This window comes from Carcharodon carcharias, chromosome 18 (assembly GCF_017639515.1).
Source record: "Carcharodon carcharias isolate sCarCar2 chromosome 18, sCarCar2.pri, whole genome shotgun sequence".
NCBI classification, from domain to species: Eukaryota; Metazoa; Chordata; class Chondrichthyes; order Lamniformes; family Lamnidae; genus Carcharodon; species Carcharodon carcharias.
Window position 1 is genome coordinate 39,511,918 of NC_054484.1, and position 23,585 is coordinate 39,535,502.

General features: G+C 40.1%; 1 protein-coding gene across 1 annotated transcript; it reads right to left on the bottom strand.

The window, feature by feature from the left end:
- Positions 1–4,032: 4,032 nt before the first annotated feature.
- si:ch73-264p11.1 (uncharacterized protein LOC100000923 homolog) lies at positions 4,033–22,745 on the bottom strand. Its single transcript, XM_041210874.1, has 4 exons — positions 22,600–22,745; positions 21,158–21,221; positions 14,231–14,381; positions 4,033–4,073 (listed from the first exon to the last, which is right to left on the bottom strand). Exons 1-4 carry the CDS (start codon positions 22,743–22,745, stop codon positions 4,033–4,035), a joined length of 402 nt encoding a protein of 133 aa, XP_041066808.1.
- Positions 22,746–23,585: the final 840 nt, after the last annotated feature.

The following is a 23,585-nucleotide window of genomic DNA, read 5'->3' on the forward strand; positions in this document are numbered from 1 at the left end:
TACCCAGGAAATGTTGGACAGAGAAAAACCTAGTCTAACTCCTGGATAACTAAACAACTGACCCCTCATTCAATCACACCTCCCTCCCCTCCCCCGACTCCACCCTTGACCTCCAATCTCCCCCGACTTCCCTTCTGACCCCCAACTCCCCCAACCCAACCTGAGTAGCCCCCAACCACTCGACTCCCCGCGACAGATCAATTCCCCTCCACCAACCCAACTCCACCCTCCCCCCAACTCGGCCTGATTTGATCCCACCATTCGACTCTTCCCTGATTCCTCAACTATCCCCCCACCCAACCTGACCTGACTACCCCCAGCCCGCTCACCGACCTGCCACCCTACTCACCTGCCACCTTACTACTTCACCCACCTACCCAATTCACACACCTGCCGGAGGAATGTAAGTGTGTATTTTTTTGTCTGATCAGTGTTGGAAACAGGGGTTCTGACCCTGTTCAGAAGATCTGGGCCAATGTTGTTCCTGATTCTTCACTTTTGACCAATATTCTTAACTCCTTTTAAGCGTTTGCGCAAACTATCTCTGTTAACTGCTGTTGCTCCTTCAAAGAGGCCTGCCCATATCTCTCCTCCAAAGAAAATTGTCTCTTCCCAGAGAAAACTTGACTATCCTTAAGACAAATGAAATTGAGAAAAAAATATCTTTAATATTTCCTTACTTTCTACTGATACTTAGTGCTCAGCAGAACCATTCAGGACTACCTCGCAAATTAGGATAAAACAGGAGTTTCTGTAAAGCAGGAAGCAGCAAAAGCAACAGAAATAAAGATTGGTTTGGTGCAAAACATTTTATTTGTCTCAATATTGTATAGCTTCTCACAATGATTGTAAATACAGTATAACACTAAAATTTAAAGAAAAATGCTCATTTCCCTTTTTTAATGTAACGGCAAATTATTACATCTCAAAAAGATGAATACAGAACTGTGTCACATCTTAAAATTTGAAGAAAAATGCTGTCTCTTGATCTTTTTTAGCTACAAAGAATTCTGCATTGTTTTTGGTAAGAATCCAAATTCAGTAACTTTTTCACTCTCTCTTCCAGTACATAAACTCCAAATTCTACTAGATAAGTGCATAGCATCCAACACACCATATATTTTCATAGTTAACATTGAGTCCTTACCTGAAGCTTACTCTGAAGAAGTCATAAGGACTTGAAATGTTAACTCATTTTTTTCTCTCCACAGATGCTGTTAGACCTGCTGAGTTTTCCCAGCATTTTCTGTTTTTGTTGCAGATTTCCAGCATCCGCAGTATTTTGCTTTTATATATTTTCATAACCTGTGAAATGACAGTTGTCTCAGTGGCATCTAAAATGGAAACCATCTTGCTCAGGTGCAGTGTTGCTTCAGAAACGAATGGCACCTGGGTCTTGCAGCTCGATAATGGAAATGATGATGGACGGTACAAATTGGACCCTCCCATCTGAAAGACTGTCACAGCATAGCAAGTGGCATCATCCAACAAAAGCACAATTGTCTGAGCTACTGTCTCGGCTTATCGTTGAAAGGCTGTAGCCACTTTCTGAAAATTGTTTGTTTTCTCCAAGCAGTGACTTTGTTTTCATAGTAGGTTGGAAAAGTTTACACATTGTCAAACCAATGTGGTTTTTAGCTTTTCTCATTCACCTTGCACAAGCACAATTTTCTAACTCAATGTCAATCTGTGCTGTCCTTTTGTCATTTTGCCGCAACTCACTTCTCTCCATTTTTTGCATAGTTTGATCAGGAATAGCACCATAGAAAAGGCCAGTCTCATCACAATTGTAATACAATCAGTTAGATACTCAGGCAACAAAAATAAAACCAAAAAAACTGCGGATGCTGGAAATCCAAAACAAAAACAGAATTACCTGGAAAAACTCAGCAGGTCTGGCAGCCTCGGCGGAGAAGAAAAGAGTTGACGTTTCGAGTCCTCATGACCCTTCGACAGAACCGTTCTGTCGAAGGGTCATGAGGACTCGAAACGTCAACTCTTTTCTTCTCCGCCGAGGCTGCCAGACCTGCTGAGTTTTTCCAGGTAATTCTGTTTTTGTTTTACTCAGGTAACAAACCTGACAATATTTCTTCAGTTCATGCATCAGAAGTGGGTTGGTCACTATCCACTCAGCTTTTTGTAGATAAGGCTTTCTCACTTTCCATTGGCACAGGAATTCATTTAACCATTTAATACTTCAAAGCATTCCACACCAAGTCCTTTGGCAAGCGTATTAACTTTAGCTTTCAATCACCAAGTTGGATTTTCTGAGCTCCTTTGTGATTAAATCACCAAGGCAGTGCTTCATCAACATCAGCCATCTTCCTTCTACACTTCCATTTTTAACCTATTCTCCTTTCTTTTTGACATCCTTTTTTTCATTTCAAAATTAGAGGGACCCACAATTCAGAAATGCCATCCTTCTGTGTGGCTAGCTTTTGAATTTATAATGCCTCCATACTGTTCAAATAATCTACTTATGCAAGTGACAAATAATGGTGCTTTTTAAAAACTGAGCCAACTGGAAATTTGACTTCCTCTCTCACACACAACACTAACAAACAGGTGGAAACCAGGTCAAACTGGTTCTCAGGCATAATGACCACAGATCCGAACAATTTGAGAGAGAATGCCTTAGGTCCAAAGGTGATGGATCTTGTTAAAGTGGGATTTCTATGGGCCAAACTTGCATTTCAGCAGGGTGTGTTATAATCAAACAATCTTTACAATTAGAAACAGAGTAAAAATGGGGCTTTAAAAATAATTGCAATAAATGAATTATAAATAAATAACTGTGACTGTAATAATTTTATGATGCCTATGGAGAACTCTAGCTTAATAACCTCATTTTATTTACTCATTTGCACAGAAACACAAATGAAAATAGTAAGATCTTTTTATATACATTTTCCACCAGAATCACCAACATCAAGTACGGAATAATTTATGAAAATCTTCTCAACCCAAAAGCCAACAATTAACAAGGACTCAGATTTTGTGATTGTAGTGCTGTTGAAACTGTCAACATTCAACATCACTGAAACTGTCAACGTTCAACATCACTGGAACTGTGAACCTGATAGCAACTTCTGGTGCCCACACCTGTGCAGTTAAACACGGAAATCCGGAAATTGCTGTCAGTGATTCCTGTTCCTCCACAGGATGCACTGGTGAATTCCCAGCAGATGGAAATCTTCAGTAATCACTTGGATTTTTGTGGACTTCCACTGTTTAAATACTAATCCTGCTGTAAAAACATCAGAAAAAATTATGCCTTGTTAAATTAGATCAGACTAGGTTTCTAATGGCATACTAAATAATGAACGCTGCTGAACAACGTTTTTAGCCTTCAAAATCTAATTTTATATTTGTGAAATGTTAACTTTCTCCATTATGAAAAATGCCATTGGTTTTTCATATGAGATTATTTTTAAAAGTTTGTTTACAATATTTCAGTTTCCACCTTAATCCTATGTGTGCACCCCAATCTTCATTTCATTTTCTGTAAAACAATTAAAAAGTGAAGGATAACCAATACATTTTACTTCCTGTTTTCCAATCTGTCAGAATTCTTCAATATGATTGGCTGCTTGATGTCATCACCGTTGCTGGACACCGGAGTTTCCCAAAATTGGCAGCAGAATCAAATTAACATCAGGAAAGGTAAAATGCAAGCATGGGATGGGGTGGTTTCTTGGAGGTCAGCAGCCAGTGTCATTAGTTTGCCACTGACTGCAAAATTGAGACCTCAGAGTAATTTTCTTGAGCAAATTACATTTGCCTAGAAATTTTACAAATCAGTGACTATTAAGAACATTAAGCTATTTACAGTACATGAAGGTTGTCTGCTGGGGAGGGAGTGAAGCTAGAGGAGCTGTGTGTTTTATGCCATATTCATATGGCATCCAATTGTAATTATAATACACTTAGATACAAATTATGCTGCTGTTTATGTTTCCATTTTTTCTACAATATTTATGCTACATTAAGAAAAAAGAAAATTGTTCTTCCGTTCAATAATTTTGAACATTTTCAATCAGGGAGGACTTCTACATAGTCAGCATCATCAACTTCTGCAAAATAAAAGACAAATGAATAATAAAATGCGGGAGTACATTGAAAAACTATTTCAATCATTTCAGTGTCCCTTTTACCTACTTTTTGGCAAAACTGTTTTTTTTTCCTTTATTCTGTTTTTAGATCTCTGCAACTCATGCCACTTGCAGCAGCTCAGAGGATAGGCACAGATTAATGTTAATGCACTGTAATTATTCCATATAGTTGAAAGGAGATGACTCAAAGAAGCTCCAGTTATCAACTCTGATAATATTCCCTCTAATAACTTATTAATAACATAAATTCCTCAAACAGTCAATGAAGTCTATTGAAAAAAAAGAGTATAGAAGAATGAAAAGTCTGGCAATGGCTGTAAGCAAAATACCTAATAATGCCTGGTCTTCATTAAAGGATGTTGCCTGTTTTGTTACACCCCAATTGCCAACTCCTCCACCCAGCTATTACACCTCTTTACCTTACTCTTTTTTACTTTGATCATATAAATAATTTATTATAGAATTGAGGTCATTTGATAACTGGAGTTAAGCTTTTTAAGCTGCAAATGGACCTACTTCTCACGTGATAACGTGCCCAATGTGACTGCTGTCACTGAACAGTTAGCAGCTCACATTCTTCCTTGAGCAGCACTCATGAAAAATATAGGCACAAAATGGAATTCAAATACCTAATAAAAAGAGCTTGTCACACGTTGGCTATGCATTCAATCTTTTTAGATGACACATATGACCTTATACCACTCATTTTATAATATAGGAACTCTGCAATAGATTCAGACATATTTACTTATCGTATTCAGAAATTATTAAAAATAGAGCAAAAGATTGGCGGCTACGTTGGATAGTCCTCCCATCCCTCCTGAATTCAGGCACAGGAATGGCAATGTGTGAAGAGTGTGATATGCGATTATTCCATGCCCAATTGAGCAATGCAGGCGGCCTACAACCTTGGTAATGCTCATTTCCATGATTGTGAGCTGCTGAGTGGCCGGATGCCTTATCGGGGAGTCCAAGTTCGGATGAGGTTAAACAGCACAACTTAAAGTCAGACTACATCTCTTAAAGGCTGCCTGTAATAGGTGCTGAAACTGCTTAGGCCAACATTGAAAAAGCTTCAGGAAGGAGTCAAAATGATGCAGAATGTGCAGTGTGCCCCCAGGCTTTCAGATCCTGGGATGGAGTCATTGGTGCAGGAGGTGGATTGGAAGAGAGATGTCCTTTTCCCTCAGGAGGCCCTCTAGACAAGTGCTCAGGAGGCATTGGGAGTAGATGGCCTTGGAAATCAATGTGCCAGTCTGGACACAAGGATCTTGATGCAGCGTCACAAGAAATTTAACAGTGTTACACAAATGGTCAAATCAGTGAATGCATTCTTATGTGCCAAATTCTATCAACTGCACCATTAGGCTCACACAATGCTCAATCCACCATACCATCTTCATTTTGATACCAACAATTAAGATAAACCTCTCATTCATTTGTTTCAGCTCACCCCACACAACTAACACTGCTGGAAACTGCACACTCACACACCTTGCACACACTAACAGCCAAACTCCTGAATACATTGCAACACTGACACATTTTCCTCTCTTTTGCAGGAAAAGGTGGTGGATAATTTACAGCAGCAGCAGCAAACTGGACGTACGGCTGCACGTGCTGATCTCTACGGCTGCTGACTTAACCAGCTTCTCACGGCTCCTTCAACAACCCAATACTTCCACTAATTTTGCAAAAGTAGATTGTCAAAACTAACTTGCCTGCAAGTTGGGTGATGATTCCTTTATATAGCATTGGTTGGGGTTCCTCACATTTAAGAGATGATGTTAACCAAAATGACAAGGTCCAAAATGGCAGGTCAGGTATCAAATCATTGTTTGTTGCTGACTGATGTTATAATCTGCCACCTTGCATACTTTCAGTGTATGCACGAAACACCTGTGCTATTGCCCTCTACAACATGGTGATCAGGGCGCACCTTGCCGGAAGTTGTCAAAAGTGGCCTGCTGCTGTCCTCTGCCATTATTTTTACTTAACAGGCTCTTGTTGAAACCATCGGGCACTATAGAGACGAATCTCGCAGCCAAAAGCTATTACCAGTGAATGGTTATATGTTATGATCACAAAATATGTTCCAAGGCATTGGTATTTTCAGTGCTATAGGTGCTGTTCAGTATGAAAATGGTATCCACTCTGCGATACACACTTCTGCTACAACTTATATTGGATACCATTTTGGTGAGGGCATGAGTCTGGGTTTTAGGAGTTTGTGCCGGAAAAATGCAGAGTAGATAGATCGCAATATCCGTCAGTGCATAACGATTATTTGACAACAACGCTGTCATTTTGGAACTTGCTGCTGAAGCTAACACCATCCCTTAAGTATGCACAGCTGAATACAAATTCAGTAGCAGCAAGTAGCACCCAGCAGTCCTGTTTAAAGAATTCATCAACTACTTTCAGGTTAGTTGCTGATTGATTTCTGGACTCTGTCTGAGTTTATAGAAATGAGTGAGTTTTCTAGTACTATAAGTTGATGAAGTTGACAAGGAGTAGTGCTGCATGTGGTGAAGGCCTTGGTTCTGACTTCAAGGATTCTGGTCAGACCACTAGTTCCCAGTCATTGGTGCTGTAAGATTAAGGGAGATTAAGCAGAGGCAACACAGAGGAAAATCTGGATGCAGAGGGTGGAGAAGTGGGAGAAGTATTCTCAGCAGGATCTCTTATCGACCCAGCATCTTCAGCTCTTACCTCATTGCTCTTAACTCAGTCTCAGTGAGGAACAGTGTGTGCAATGTCTCCATTTTACAAAGGAGGTGCTCACTGAAATCTCCAATCTGTTACACACAGACCTATAGCCTCCGAGTAGGGTGAGGGCAGTGCTGCCAGTGACTGAAGGTGATTGAGGTAATCAATTTCTTTGCATTGGGATCCTTCTAGGCTGGAGCAGGGGGCATCTGTAACATTTCACAGTTTGCCATCTACTGCTGTATAAGGGCGGGGACTGATCAGAGAGAAACATGTAGAGTGTGCACGTGGCTTTGCCAGGATAGCAGGCTTACCCATGATGCAGGGTGCCACTGCCTGCACATATGTACCTTTGTAGGCGCCAAATCTAAATGCAGAGATATCTTGCAAATGGAACTGCAAAGGGTTCCACTCCCTGAATGTGTAGTTAGCGTACGACCATGGACACCTCATCATACAGGTAAATGCCTAGTATCCTGGCAGGAGTCAGTCTGCCTTTGTCTGCACCAGTCTGCTGTTCCATCAGTATTTCAGCCACAATGTCAAAGTGTGTGGCAGCAAATTTCCTGTCCAATGAGAAGGAAGTCTTTGCTCAATCTAGTTCTATGGAAATGAAGTGGATCAAGTAGATCAGGTGTCAATAGGGGAACATTTAGGGAGTAGTGATCATAGTATCATAAGGTATAGATTAGCAATGGAAAAAGAGAAGGAGCAATCTAGAGAAAACTCAATTAATTGGAGGAGGGCCAATTTCAGTGCGTTGAGACCAGGCCTGTTCTGGGTAACATGGAATGCAAGACTGGTAGGCAATACTGTAATGGAATAATGGACTATCTTTAAAAAGGAGATGGTTCGGGTACAATTGAGGTACATTCCCAGGAGGGGAGCTACCTAGATAACAAAAGCAATAAGGGAGGAATCTTGTGGAGGTGATTGGGGCCACGGCCGCTGGCTAAAGAGCCCCCGGAAGCACTGCGACACCTCTTTTCAGGAAGGTCCACCACATCTTCCACCACTCATGTACTTGACAGGATAGCAGAGGCCTTTCCCTGGAATCAAGGACCCCAGGGGCAATAGTCCCTGCCTGCTTAGAGCTGCCAGCCAATCAAAGACTGGCAATTCTTCTGTATTTAGCAGTGCTACCCCTGCGGCAGTGGCTGTTGCTGGTATGACAACCACCTGACGCTTTGTATCGAGGAGGGATCCAGGCGGGTGAATGTGGCGGGAAGGGGGTCGTGGGGTGTGGGGGTAGGGTGTGAGGTGGCAGGGGGGGAGTCAGCAGCAAGGGCAGGGCAATTGATAAGTCATCATGAGCAGATGTGATACATCTCAGGATGATAAGAAATTAAGGTACAAATTGTGAAGGCACTGGATAACCTTCCAATCCCCCATAGGTACAGAGGTAGTGCAGGAGAACTGGGGATGTTACACCCTTGTTTAAAATAGGTTGTAAGGATAAACCCAGCAAATAGAGGTGAGACAGTTCAACATCAGTGGTGGGAAAACTTTTAGAAACAATAATTTGAAACAAAATTAACAGTCACTTGGACTAGGGTGGATTAATCAAGGAAAGCCACTATGGATTTGTTAAAGGCAAATCACATTTAATTAACTTGATTGCATTTTATGGAGTTAACTGATAGAGTTGAGGTGGTGTAGAGTTAAGGTGGTGTACAAGGAATTCCAAAACGCGTTTGATAAAAAGCCCCAATCCAGGCTTGTCAGCAAAGTTGAAACCCATAGAACAAAGGGTACAGTAGCAGCTTGGATATGAAGTTGATTGTAGTGGTAACTTGTTATTAGGAGAGGAGGAAGGTATACAATGGGGTTCCCCCGGGGTCAGTACCAGGACCATTGCTTTTCTTGATATTTATCAATGAATTAGTCTTAGCTATCCAGGGCACAAATTCAAAATTTGGAGGTGACACAAAACATGGAAGTATTGAACTATGAAGAGGATAGCAATAGACTTAAACAGGACATAGACAGGCTGGTTGAATGGGCAGATACATGGCAAATGAAACTCAATGTAGAAAAATATGAAATGATATACAGTTGGCCTACTGCACTGTTTCTGTGAGGCTCAATGTAAACTTCAGGAACAGCACCTCATATTTCAAGTAGGCACTTTACAGGTAACTGGACTCAACATTGAGTTAATCAATTTCAGCTGTAAACTGTCCCCTATTTTGTTTCCTTTTCTTTACTGGTTTCATTTTTTTTCTTTAAGTTAGCAGCATACCTGCTCCTGGAACATCTTTTATTTCTTTGTTTCTTTTCTTGCCCTATCACCATTACCTTTTGGCCTGGAAGACTAACTCCTCCATCATTCAATCTCTCCTGTCTTCCATCCTATTACAGAACTTCATTTGTCCTTGTGCTACCCACCTCTTGCTTGAACATTATTACATCTCTAACCTTTGCCAGTTCTAATAATAGGTCACAGACCTGAAATGTTAGCTCTATCTTTCTCTCTACACAGATACTGCCTAACCTGCTGAGTTTTTCTTTCCAGCATTTTCTGTTTTTATTTTCCAATTTACAGGGCTTTGGTGAGACCACAGCCAGAATACTGTGTGCAATTGGTCCCCATATTTAAGAAAGGATATACTTCATTGGTGGCCGTTCAGCAAAGGTTCACAAGATTGGTCCCTGGGGTGAGATGAGAGGCTGAGTAAACTTGGTCCATATTCTATGGAGTTTAGAAGAATATGAAGTGACCTTATTGAAATATTCAAGATTCTGAAGGAGATCGACAGGGTAGACACTACGAGGTTGTTTCCCCTGGCTAGGGAATCTAGAAAACCGGGGTGCAGTCTCAGGTTAACAAGCCGATCATTTAGGACTGAGATGAGGAGAAATTTCATCACTCAAAGGGTTGTGAATCTTTGGAATTCTCTACCTAGAGAGGGTGTGGATTTGCAATAACTGAACATATGACATATGGCTGATTTAGACAGATTTTTGGTCTTTCTGGAAATCAAAGTGTCAGGAAGATATAATAATTTTCATAATGTTATTGGAATTTATTGTAAAGTTGTGTGTGTGTGCGCGCGTGTGTGTGACTTGATTTAATTAGAGGCAGCTGCTCTGAAGGCTTTGATCTAACAGAAGATAAGCAAGGTTTGAAATGTTAAGTAGGTAAACAGGTGTAAAGGGAACATTTGCATTTTTGAATAAACCAGACTAGTTGAATTCAAGGGAGGGGTGAAATGTTTCACCTAGCCAGGAGAAGTTAAGAAACAGTGTGTTTATGTTTCCCAAAGATTACTGGTAAAATTGATACTGTAGAGATTTTTATTATGAGAGAGGTAAAGTCCAAAGACATAGTGAAACAATGGAAATTTGCATTTAAAGGGGAAAATAAGGATAAAGGAGAGAAGGCTATGTGCAAGGGCAGGAATTCTAAGATCTAACAAGGGTGAAAAGCTTTCAGTATATAAGCTTCAAGCTGCTGTCTACAAAGGACTGAAGTTAAGAAAACTCACTTTGAATTGAATTGTTCAGGGTATCGTGTTTCTTTGTCTAGGTCTTTTAAAATCTAGGTGTCTTACTGTTGCCTTAACAAAAGTACAACTGGGAGTTAGATGAACTAAGGGATTTAGAAGTTATCATAGTAGTAATTTGCAGATTAACGTGTATGCTTAAAATCATTTCTTCTATTAATAGAGGTTTAATTTAGTTTAGTAAAAAACCTATGAGACTCAGTGATCTTAATACTACTGAATTCAAGGCATGCATCTTGAAATTTGTTGAAATTGCAAAACAGTTGTGGCAGTTGTTTCAAGTTTCCCTTAGGGATTTGAGCAGCTCAGCGTTTACCATCGGCAGTGTCATAACAAAAGGATATAGGAAGCTGGCAGGAACGTGCAGTTGAAACCCATGATCAGCCTGCTCATATTGAACGACGAAGTAGGTTTGATGGGCCATATGGTCATCTCCAGTTCCTATTTCTTATGTTATTTATAAAACAATGGTTCAATCTCAGCTGGAGTATTATATTCCCTTCTTTAGGAAGGCCGGAAAAACTTTAGAGAGGATGCAGGGACAATTAATGAAAATGGTTCCAGGGATGAGAAATGTCAATTATGAGGATAGAACAAAAGAACTTAAGAAATAGGAGTTGAGTAGGCCATACATCCTCTCAAGCCTGCACTGCCATTATATAAGATCGTGGCTGACCTGACCTTGACCTCAACTCCATTTTCCAGCCTGTTCCCCATAACCCTTGTTTCAAGAATCTGTCTGTCTCAGCTTGAATATATTCAAAGACTTAGCCTCCACAGCTCCCTGAGATAGAGAATTCTTAAGATTCACAATCCTCAGAGAAGAAATTTCTTCTCATCTCTGTCTGAAATGGGCATCCTCTTATTCTGAAATTATACCCCCTAGTTGGAGATTCCCGCATGAGGGGCAACACCTTCTTAGCTTTTACCCTGCCAAGACCCCTAAAATTCTTAAGTTTCAGTAAGATCATCTCACATTTTCCTAAAACAGGCCCAACCTGTTCAAACTTTTCTCATTAGACAATTCCGTCATTGCAGGAACCAACCTGGTGAATCTTCTCTGAACTGCCTTCAATGCAAATATATCCCTCTTTAAATAAGGAGACCAAAACTGTACGCAGTACTCTAGGTGTGGTCTGCCTAATACCCCTGTACAGTTGTAGCAAGACTTACCTACTTTTACACCCCATCCCCTTACCATAAAAGCCAACATTCCATGTGCTTTCTGAATTGAATGAATGGAGAAGTTGAAAAGAGATTTGAAAGAGGTGTTCAAAATCATAACAGTTCTAAACAGTGTAGATAAAGAGAAACTGTTCCCTTTGGCAGAAGAGTTGAGTACCAAAGGACACAGATTTAAGGTGATTGACAAAAGAACAAGGTGACATGAGAAAACACTTTTTTATGCTGTGAGTGGTTAGGAACTGGAATGCTCTGCCTAAGAGGGTGGCAAAGGCTGATTCAACTGTGCCTGTCAACAGGAAATTGTATGAACAGCTGAAGATAAAAACAAAGGCAGGGGAGTGGGACTAGCTGAAATGCCCTTGCAGAAAGCCATTGTGGACTCAATGGGTCAAATGGTTATGGCATAGAAGGAGGTAATTTTATGATCCTAACCAGCTGGTTTAGGATTCTGGAGTGCAACACAACCACACATGTTCAGCATGCATATAATGAGAGCTTTACTGCCACAAGAAACATTATTGAACAGGCCACACGGGTGTTTAAGTAATGGTCCTGCTGCCTGGACTGCTCCAGTGGAACCCTACAGTAATTGCCAGGCATGTGTCACTATTCATAATGATTTGCTGTATCCTGCACAACTTTGCCATCATGAGGGCAAAGCCCTTGCTATCAGGTGTGTGGCGAGCAGCTGAAGGGAGATCTTTTACATCCACCTGAGCAGGCAGGTCAGCCTCGGTTTAACATCTCATCCAAAAGATGGCATTTCCAACAAGGCTTTCAATGGGACAGACTGCAGATGGCCTTGCAGGATAACTTTATGCTGCTCTGCCGCTAGCAGGCCCGGCTTCAGACTGCAGCTTCTCTGCATAAGCTGGCAACAGTCTGGGCTCGCTGGTGGAGAGGCAAGAACAAGGTCACTGATGAAGTGGCAGTTATGAGAGCACAAAACCCTGAGAAAGTACAGCAGGTCAGGCTCTACCAATCCACTAACAGTCCTCTGGGATGATGCCTCAGCTATACTAATAATCAATTAGAGGATAGATTGCTGAACTGCTGTGAGAGTATTTGAGTGAGCCCCTTTGAACACTGATATTAGCTGTCATGATGGTAGCAGTCTGTGAGCTTGCATGACACCAAGCTGGGCTTGCATGGCCATAAGCATGCATCTCATGATCTCATTGTGAGCTTTCACTGCAGTACTGAATGTTGCGTGGCTTTTGCTTGTGCTGAATTGGAAGCTGAGACATTGGCCACCAGACACTGAAACCATTGGTCAGGTCTGCAACTGTTCTCATGGAGTTGACCATTACTTCCATACTGGAGACAATGGGCTCCAAGCTCCACGTTTAGCCCTTTGCCAACTTGGAGCCAGACACTTATGCTGCTGTCTAAAGTATGTGCACTGCCAAAAGCTGAGCTGATGACCGTGAGTGTGAGGTTGTGTGATTAATCTCTTGATCCTCTTACGTTTCACTCCTCTTCATTACTGCCTGATCTGGGGACAATTCTTGGATAGCTGAAAGGAGAAAGGCACAAGGGTAGGTTTGTGGGGAGAGGTGAAAAAGGGAAAGTAATAGGTTCATGCTTGGACCATTTGCAGTTTGTAAATCAGAAGGGATTGTGGGTTGAAAGAGAAGGGGATATGAGAAGGTGGATTGAGGTGAAGAATACTATCTTCTTCAATGGTTTCAGCCTTGCCATCAGCCATGGCCAGCTGTGGCAGTTTCAGAGATGGCTAGCACCACCTTCTCCATCGGGATGAGGACATACAGTCGTGCCTGTCCCCTGTGGATTCAGAGCTGCTGCCTGTGGTTTTATATCACCTTGTCCTGCATCGAATGTGGTGCAATGAGCTTGGGTGAGGTGCTTGTCAGTTGACTATCTAGCAATGTGTGTAAGCTGTGAGATATGTTGTGTGTGAAGATGTGGTGAAACTATGAATGCTAGTTAAGAGTTGTGGTTGATATAGATGTTTAGTAATGAGTTGAGCATGTGAGATGAATGGTTCATTAGTAAGGATATGGCATTTGAAGATGCATTCACTGACCACTCATGTGAGATTGTTGAACTCCTTGCAGCACTGTATCCAGGTTCTCAGGGTGACACTACTGACATTGATGCAGTGGCTATCTGCCCCATTGCCTCACAGCATTTGTCTGGAAAGCCTCCTGATACCCTATGGATTGAGAACATTTTCCTCTTGTCCGCCTCCTGCACCTAAGCCTCAAGTGATGCACCAGAGGACCTCAGATCATACTCTCTGCCCTGTTGTGCCATTAGTAAGTTCACAATGTCTTCCACAGTCACTTGCAGCACCTGCTGCAGCCAGAATGCACTTCCCCTTTTAAGATGTGCAGTCTGGCTTTATGGAGTGCAGACTATAGCCTTGAATGGTGTGAGCCTCACACAAACTTAGATCCCCTGCTGAGGCATGCAGCCACTCATCAATGTATTTAGCACTGAACTACATGATACAATCTTTTAAATTAGTAGGCAGCACAAAGTTTGCATGCCACCTGTATTGGAAGCAATGGGTGTAGACTCATCATGCATTAAGATCCCCGCGCCTGCTTTTGGGCCTTATCTAATGCTTCCTCCTATCATTCTATGCCATTCTATTCATGAGTTTGGTCACTTATTTTTGCTGTCAGATTAATAGCACTGATAGAAACTGGTATAAGAAAGTACTGATTAAAATACAGGAAGATCTTGCCATACCTTCATAATCATTAACGTTAACCTCCTCCTTAGTTTTGCTTTTTTCCAAAGGGCAACATAATTGAGTCACAAGACCTTTGCCAGGTTTTTTATAGTAAACAGTTAAATCAGCCAGGTTTTTGAAGAACTTTTCTTTGACTCCATATCCTGTCTGTACAATGAAAATACAATACATTCTGTTAAAAGCTAGCATAATCCATTCATGTTCACGGAATTGTCCACTTGTCAAAGTGTTTTCATATACAAAGAATTGCAGAAACCAGGGCTTTGTATTGAAATAATACAGTAGGCTTCCTGTATAAGCTTCCCAATGCTTTTATGCCTCTTTCACTGTCAGGAAACTCCTCATTTTTATATAAAAATATATTCTCTGCATCCTTTATAAAATGTCTTTTTATATAAATAATAAAGAAAGTATTAAAAGATTCTACATGTTGTAATTTCAAGGTTCATTTACATTTCTTCTGTGAATGCTTGTTCAGGTGTGAGATGTCAGTGATAGAAAACAGTAAGGGCAAAATTTTTCGCTGAGTGGGCAGATGCGTGCGCGACTCGCTCGACCGTAAAATAGCACATGATGAGGTCGGTCAAGCATCCTGATGTCATTGTGCACTCACACGATATCTCAGTCGGCAGGTACATGCTAATCTTGAAGCGCACCAGTGGACAATTAAAAGGGCAATTCAGCCCATTAACGGCACAGTTAACAGAGAATTTTCATTGCCCGTCCAATGTTATGGTTGGCAGGTGGGCAAATCGGCGCCTTTGCATTTTTCAGGAAACCTCATCCATGGGCAGGATGAAGTTTCCGTGATAAATTAAAATAAAAATAATTTTCTGTGGACAGCAGTTTCATTATCTACATTTTCAGATGACTGATTATAAAGCTTGGACACTTTTGCCCGGTTTCTGTGACCTTTAATTTAGATTTTTCAGGTCTTCAGTTCCCTGAGGTAGCTCTCTGCCTTCAGGAAGCTTCCTGTGAGTGCTCTCCCGCACCTGCGCTGACTTCAGCACTCCTTCTGCCACCACCCCAGCAGTGCTGAGCCTTTCAGCACGTGTTTCTTGCTGGCTGGCTGTTAATTGGCCTGCCAGTGTGAAATCGCGTTCGGGAGCCGATCGCAGTCGGCGGTCCATTCCCTGTCCGCTCCTAGGCCCGCCAATCACGGCACCAGCCAAACTAAAAATCCTGCCCTAAATGTTTCTCCCTTTTTTGCCTACAGAATTAACTTCCATCTCTCCTGATTTAGGTAGAGCTTGATGCTATAGGTCAACACCCACTAGGATTTCAATTAAAACTAGCCAGCTCATTTCATATCATAATCTTTCAGCAGGTTAAAAGAGGAATTTTGTCCCACTTTTGAGGCTATTTTGAGTGCATATGAGTTGGTTCCTGAGACATACTGGCAGAAATTTAGGAATATGAGGAAATAGCCTGGTCAAACTTATATTGAGTTTGAGAGAGTAAAACAAAGTAATTTTGACTGGTGAATTGGGCATTAAAGGTAGAGACAACATATGCAGCTCTTAGAGAAGTAATTCTTTTGGAAGAATTTAAAGATTCAATTCCTTTGGTAGTCAGAACCCATGTCATGTGGAGGAACAGAGGGTTAAAATGGTAAGGCAAATAGCAGAGATAGTTGATGATTATGCGTTAGTTCATAGATCTAAACCTTTCTTTCGTCACCCTTTTAAATCAGAGAAGGATAGAAAGTGGGAAGGTGAAAGGAAGGTAGGTAGTCAAGGGAGAGAAGGAACACTTGGAAATTCTCAGCAAGTTTTTTCTCAGACTAAAAAGGAAGGTGCTGAGGGTAGAAATGACACTTTATTGAGGTGTTTTCATTGTAATAAGGTTGGGCACACAAAGTCAATGTGTTGGAGGTTACAAGGAAAATCTGTTGCAGTAATTGGAATGCAGAAAAGTTCTGGAAGTAAAAGTACTGTTGGTTCTGAGGTCATGGCATAGGAAAAAAACAATGGTTTGTGTAAAGGTAAAGCAGGAAGAATCAGTGATAGGCAAAGAAGTGGAGTGTGTTCACAATTTATCCAAGGGAGTTCTGAAGAGCAGGTTGCAGGAATGTTTAAAGATTTTGTATGTGAAAGGGAAATCTTTCCATGTGTACAGGGTGGAACAGGTAAAGATATTAAAAATTTAAGAGACACTGGTGCTAATCAGTCCTTGATGTTGTGGGATAGTGATATTTGTTGTTCAGGGGGAGTATTGCAGGAAAAGGTGATAAGTGGGGTTCATGGAGATGCTAAAGCTATTCCATTGTGGAAGGTAAATTTAAAGAGTAAATAGAAAACAGGTGAGGTGATTGTTGGAATATTGTGGAAAAATTGCCCATTGTAGGGGTTCAATTTATTTTAGGTAATGATATAGCTGGGTCACAGATGTGGGTGATGCCTAAGGTATTCAAGCAGCCAGTGGAGGTGCATTCAACAGAGAGGTGTTGCGGACAGAACATCCTGGGCTGTCTCCAGATTGTGTAGTAACAAGATCACAAGCTCACAGATTGAAACAGGAAGAAGAGGAAGTTAAAAGGCAGGGAAAAGGTGTTAAAGTTCAATTAGCTGATACTATCTTTGATAAGATTGTTCAAGGAGAGAGACTGGAGGAGAAGTTAATGAGTAAAACTTTAGAAACTTATGTGACAATCTTTGGAGAAAGAAAGAGCATGTGAGTTAGCTCAGGAACATTTAAAGATATCACAGCAAGTGATGAAAATGAAGGCAGGTAGGAGAGCCACAGATATGTTGCTGGGGGAAAAGTGTTAGTTTTGTTACCAGTACTGGGTGAATCATTAAAGACAAGGTTTAGTGGACCTTACAGAATTGAAAAGAAATTGAGTGAAGTAAATTATTTAATAAATACGCCAGATAGAAGAAAGAAGCAGGGGGTGTGCCTTGTAACTGTGCTTAAAAAATACTTTGACAGGGAAGAGAATCAAAAGGACATTTTAGTGGAGGTAGATTAGGAGAAAGAGGTAGAAATAAATGATACTGAAATTGAGTTTCCTCTAATCAAATTGGATAATGAGGGGGTACTTAAAAATTTAAATGTAATATTGAGTTACCTTCTAGACAAGTGTCAAAGTGATTTGGAGAATAAGCTGGGGAGGACAAATTTAGCTGCATATGGCCCCACCACAGTAAGGATGGATCCGCAACATGCAGCAAGCCATTGTAAACTCTATTGGCTTCGGCTGGACGGCAAAATCCCACTGTTCTAAAATTCCGGCCATGATGTAAGTGTAAGGGATTCATTTTCAAAAAGGCAACATCCTTATAGATTTTAAGTCCAGCAAAATTGTCACAAGTACAGAAATAATTTGAATTTGTGCTTCAGAATGACATAATTGAGTCTCGTTGCAATAAATGGAGTTCGCCTACCGAAACCAGATGGAACACAAAGACTGTGTGTGAATTATTGAAAGGTGAATGCAGTGACAAAAGCAGATTCATATCCTATTCCACGATTGGAAGATTGCCATTGAAAAAGTGGGGCAATCAAAGTTTATCACAAAGATTGACTTGCGGAAAGGATATTGGCAAGAACTATTATTGGGGAGAGCAAGGGAGATATCGGCTTTTGTGATGCCAGGTAGACTATATCAGTTTAAGTCATGCCATTTGGTATGAAAAATGCACCAGCAACATTTCAAAGATTGACAAACAAAATAATTGCAGGACTGAGCAATTGACAACATGATAGTTTTCAGTCAAATGTAGAAGGAGCATTTACAACATCTGGAAGAACAATTTAATTGACTGCAAGAAGTTAATTTGATTATGAACTTGGCTATAAGTGAATTTGCAAAAGTGCAATTACATATCTAGGCCTTACCATTGGACTTGGTAAGGTGATTCCAAAAAATGTGAAAGCCAAAGCCATTGTGGATTTCCCAGTGCCTAAGACAAAATGAGAAGTTGAGATTTCCGGGTATGAGTGGGTTTTATTGGAAATTTGTACCAAATTTTATCAGTATGGTTGCTCCATTGACTGAACTATTAAAAAATAACAAGAAGTTTCAATGGACACAGAAGTGTCAGAAGGCATTTGACAGTTTAAAAACTGTATTGACTATGGCACCAATTTCGGCAGCACCTAATCATGTCAAGCAATTTAAGTTAGCCATTGACGCAAGTGATGTAGGCAATGGCACTGTACTGTTGCAACAAGATTAAATTGGAATTGAGAAACCGATAGGGTATTTTACATGAAAGATGAATGTACAACAGAGAAGATATTGAACGATCAAAAAGGATCTCTGAGTATGGTGTTAGCATTGCAGCATTGAAGTTTTTGTTGCAAACAATTCATCAGAAACAATTGTTTATAATTTTGAGACTGAAGTGCAAAGTTATTCAGATGGAGTTTATTATTACAACCATTTAATTTACAGGTTATACATGTGGCTGAACAAGAAAATCTAATTGCAGATGCATTGTTAAGAGTTTAAAGCTCAAAGGGAAATTGGACATTTAAAACCTGGACACTGGACTGAAATGACCTCTGTTGATACAAAGGATTTACTGTTATGTTAATGCATGCATCTGGTAATGTAATAGTTTTGGGTATATACGTAAGTATACTAAGTAGTGTAAGATGGTTTAAGAAAATGAAGCCGTCTTTTTATATTATGGTGGTTCATTTTCCCATAAGGATGGAGGTGTGATGAAGGTATAATGATTTTCATAATATTTTTTGGTTTATTGTGAAGTTGGTTTATTGAAGTAAGTATCTGTAGTTTTGTCTTCTGTGTGATTTAATAAGATTTGGAGTCAAGTAGACTGCAGGCTTGAAATAATCAAAATAAGCTAGGTGTAGAAATGTGCTTGAAATGCTAACGAGTAAACATGGATGCTGATGTAGCATGTAAGGTGTGAAGGAAATTTGCATTTCTAGATCGATGAAGGGATTTTTTGGATTTCAAAAGGATCTTAGTCTGCTTACAAGTCGCGAGATAAGCAAGACTAAGGAGTGTGTTTATTTTTTCCAAAGTTTACTGACAATATTGGCAACATGGAAGTTTTTATATTATGAGGAAGATACAGTTTCTAAGACATATGGAACAATAGAATTTACACATTAAAGAGAGAGAGAGAAACATATATTAAGGAGAATGAAAGGCTATGTGAGAGAAGGCCATGTAAGATCTAAAACGAGTGTATGAAACAGCCTTCAAGAACCCTCCAGCCATTTGTGCATAAATTTGCTATGTAAAGTAACTGAAGTTGGAGAAAAACCATTTGGAATTCCACTGTCAAGTGGGTACTGTGTTAACTTGCTAAGTTTGTTTAAAGTCTAAAATTTATTTTGGACTGTTGCTTAAAGTGGGTGTGTAACTGGGAGTCAGGTCAGTTAGGAATTTTAGGATGTGTTATAGTAGTAAGTAATTGTAGTCATATGTATGTGCTTGAAATCATTTACCTTATTAACAAACATCTTAATTTAATATTTTTTTAAATCTCTGAAAGTCTTGGTAGGCTCATTATTTCTGAATTCAGTGCACAGATCTTCTCGAAATAAATACAAATTGCAAAACCGTTGTGAAAGCATGACCAAGTTTCCCTCGTGGATTTGGTCCGCCTGGCATACATCATCTGTCATGTCATAACATATGTACAAATTTGAGCCTAACCACTCAACCAGACATGATACATTGCTATCCTCTGAAGAAAGTCTTTTGGAGTGCAAATCAGGGAGCTCCACCAACAACGCTTCCCCCACCCCCCACCCTTCCACCCTCGCAACCATCTCATGCAGAGCAACTTGCCTGCACAGAAGAGAAAAAGAGATGCTAAAGCAAAAAATACACACTTATAGATGTTTCAAGAAATAGTTGATGTTGATTCTTATCAGTGATAGGTATCTTAGGTGCTCAACACCACATAGCATGTGTGGGTTTACTGCTGGCTATTCAACAAAGTTTAAATATAAACAAGTCTGAGCACGTTCTGTTGTTTCCATATTTTAAAAAGTTCCAAATTTAAAGTGCATCAAACTTGTTAAATTGTACAAATCTATTTATATGTTTATCTATTGCTGAATAAAATTAAGAAAAATTTATTTATTACATTTTTTGTGTTTATTACAATTGTTCTTCAATATTTAGGAAGAGTGACTCAACTAACTGATCATAGAACTCTATTCTCTTTACGGCTAGAAAAAGTAGCTGGTTCAGAAGTCAGATCCAAAAGAATATTATCACATGGATTTAGGAAGCACATTGATATAAATACTAATAGAATGCCTCTGTAACCTATTTCACATAGGGGCAAGATTTTATTTACCTTGGATGTCAAAGTTAACCTTTGAAGACTTGAAAAATCTCCCCAAAAATGGTTTGACTTATTCACCAAGTATAAAAGTGAACCACTGGTGTGGGTTTGGGGGGTCGCTATTTTTGTCATTCGCCATGCAGGGTGGGGGTTTGTGAAGGTGTCTTAAACTCCCGCCTATCTTTGCAACACAGCCCATATCACCTGCTTGATCCCTTGCACCTAGTTATAAGGTAAGGGGAAGTAAAACATCCATTTGTTGGGTGAAAAATTAAGGCTGACGACTCATGCGAGTATAGCATGTCATGGCTGAAAGGGACAGGGGTGGGGGGTGTCAACTTATACGCCGAGTACGTGCAAAAACATGATTTTTGGGGCTGAATAAATGGAGTGGTCTTATCTGCCAGATCGACTTATATGTTGCAGTTTATATTATGTGCATGGGTAGCTATAGGCAGCAGTTGATGAACCAGAGTTTAAGAGAATGGCCTAGATCTCCTAAGAGTTAACTTTGCACCTCAAGTACATATTGGGTGAACAATTAGAAAATTTCCTCTCATGTTTTTGAAAAATCATTTTCTGAGCTAGATACTGCAGTGAAAAGCACAGACATAGATCAAATACCTTTAATTGCATTCTTACCTGAACCATAAAACGTCCTCGATGATTTTTAAAAATTCTGTACGTATATACAATTCTTTGAAAGCTAAAAAAGAGATATTATCTATGAGTATCATTGCACCATATTGATTACTAAACTACAAAATAAGCTTCAAATAAGTCATTACAGGACTAGTGTTGAGTGAATTCTATCACCCGTATATGCTTTTGCATCTGGCACTTGTAAGAGGCCATTAACATTACAGCACAGAAATTGCTGCCTGAGACTCCGCTCCAAGAGCAGAGCTCCAGTAAACATAAGCACAGGCGGGAGATTGGATAACAAAACCATTGCCCTTATTAGACGTACCACATCCATGTTAATGAGTCTCCACACCAGCGACAGAACCTCACTATTTCTACCTTTATGATTGTGTGGTAACATTCTGTCATGTAAATCCAGAGTTGAAGCTCCACCTGACTCAAAAATGAATTGGATTGAGATTTTCTATTCCAGAGAGTGTCAAGTCTTCGCTTCAGTATCAAGTGAGGTCTTAACTCCAGACTTAGGCCACATTTGTGCAATAACTTCAGTGAAACAACTTTATCCCAAAACTAAACTTTAAATGCAGCCCAAAATTCCTTAAGCTCTGGCATGCCATAAAACCTCTTGCAGCCATTGTAAATTCTCACCCGATTCATATATACTACAGCTTGAAACCATTCAAACAAGTCTGATAATTAGTGCATGTGTGGTTTTTTTCTCAGACTAACAGACTTCCTTTCTCTAAATGTACTCCGACACCACACACAAATTTGCACTTTCACACAAAAGAATTTCAACCAAAGCAACAGTAGCAATAATTGTAACAATTTTTTTTTAGTCCCATGATTTCTAAAAGAAGAATAGTTGATCAGGATGAGCATGATCATTTATTACTCCTTTAAAGCAGTCTGATATAATTTATTATTTATCAACCTTCAGCCCACCACCCCGCCCCCCCACCCCCACCCCCCCACTATCTTGCCATAATTAGTAAATTTATGACAAAGTAAAATGAATCCTAGGGAAAATGTAAAGTAGAAATATCAACCTACTTATTAATTAATTCTAATAATAGAATTGTTATGCAACAAAGATACAAGTAATTAAAAAGCGATAGTAACTGAGACATACAAAGCAGAGAGGTCCTTGATTTGATCCTCAATACTGAATTAGCTGATCTCAGCTGAGGTGTTGGTATGAGTACAATTGAAAGAGAAAGGGAAAATTGGTTTGGGGTCTAATTCCTGATCAATAACTACTGCGTGTAGTAGATACATTAGATGAGGACTAATAAGGGTTGGCCGCATTTATCTGTTCCCTTTTGAAATTTATATCCATAAGGTGTTTTGGTGAAGTACATTTTTGACTATATTTTTAAACATCCAGTAAAAAATTAGACCAGTAGACAAAACTACATGTTTATCATACCAGTACTTACTAGACACTGAGACATAAAACATTAGGAATGGTTTCACTCTCTCGCAGTAAATAACTTCCGTCTTTCCCATTTGCTGCAAATAAAATTTCACAGGCCTTTTTGCTGATGTTTCCATGAAAATACGGGAGTGATGTTGCATCAGACATTTAGTCTGGCTTTTAACTCATGCCTTCTCTTCCATTCACATTTGAAATCTTGTTTCTTTGTCTTGAGATCTCAGTATTCACTGATGAATAAAAAGTAAGGATGTTACTTTGTTCCGTTCTTAGTAAAAAGCAAAATTAATGATTATTAATTAAACTCAAAGTTCTGTGTATTCAGTACAAAGCTTGAGCATGGATCAAACCATTGAATGAAATGCAGAAAACATGATGTAATGGTTAGAGAGATAAAGTCAGGTAGGGAGAAATACTGGCTGGATTCTGTCAAGCCAACATGAGTCTTGTTCCATGGTTGGAGAACCCCAGCAGTTCTGTGGGGGTGCCTGATGGAATCAGTGCCCTAGCGGGCCTTCCCCATGAATGAGGCTCCCAGCAATAAACGTCTTGCCTTCCGTGAGCTGCTGGCCAATCAGTGGCCTGAAATAAATACAGAAAATGCTGGAAATACTCAACAGGTCAAGCAGTATCTGTGGAGTGAGAAAGAGAGTTCATGTTTCACATCAATGGACTTTAGGATTGATGTCAGGAGGTTTTCCTGGGAGTGAATGATATTTAGAGTAGACTATTGGGCAGACTCCATTTCCTGCTCCTCAGCATGGGTACTGGATGCAATCCCAGTAGTGGCCATCGTTCTTGGTGACACTACTGGGACTGGAGAAGTAGCTCTCGAAGGTAGGACTTCCTGTCCAAGGCAATTAACACCCCTCCAAGCGGGTGAGCTGCTGGAGCAGGGGCAAACTTGCCCTGACTTTTTTGCCAGGGAAGACAGGGACTCCGGCACCCTGTCAAATCCAGCCCATGTTAATTCGTACATATCCAGACAAC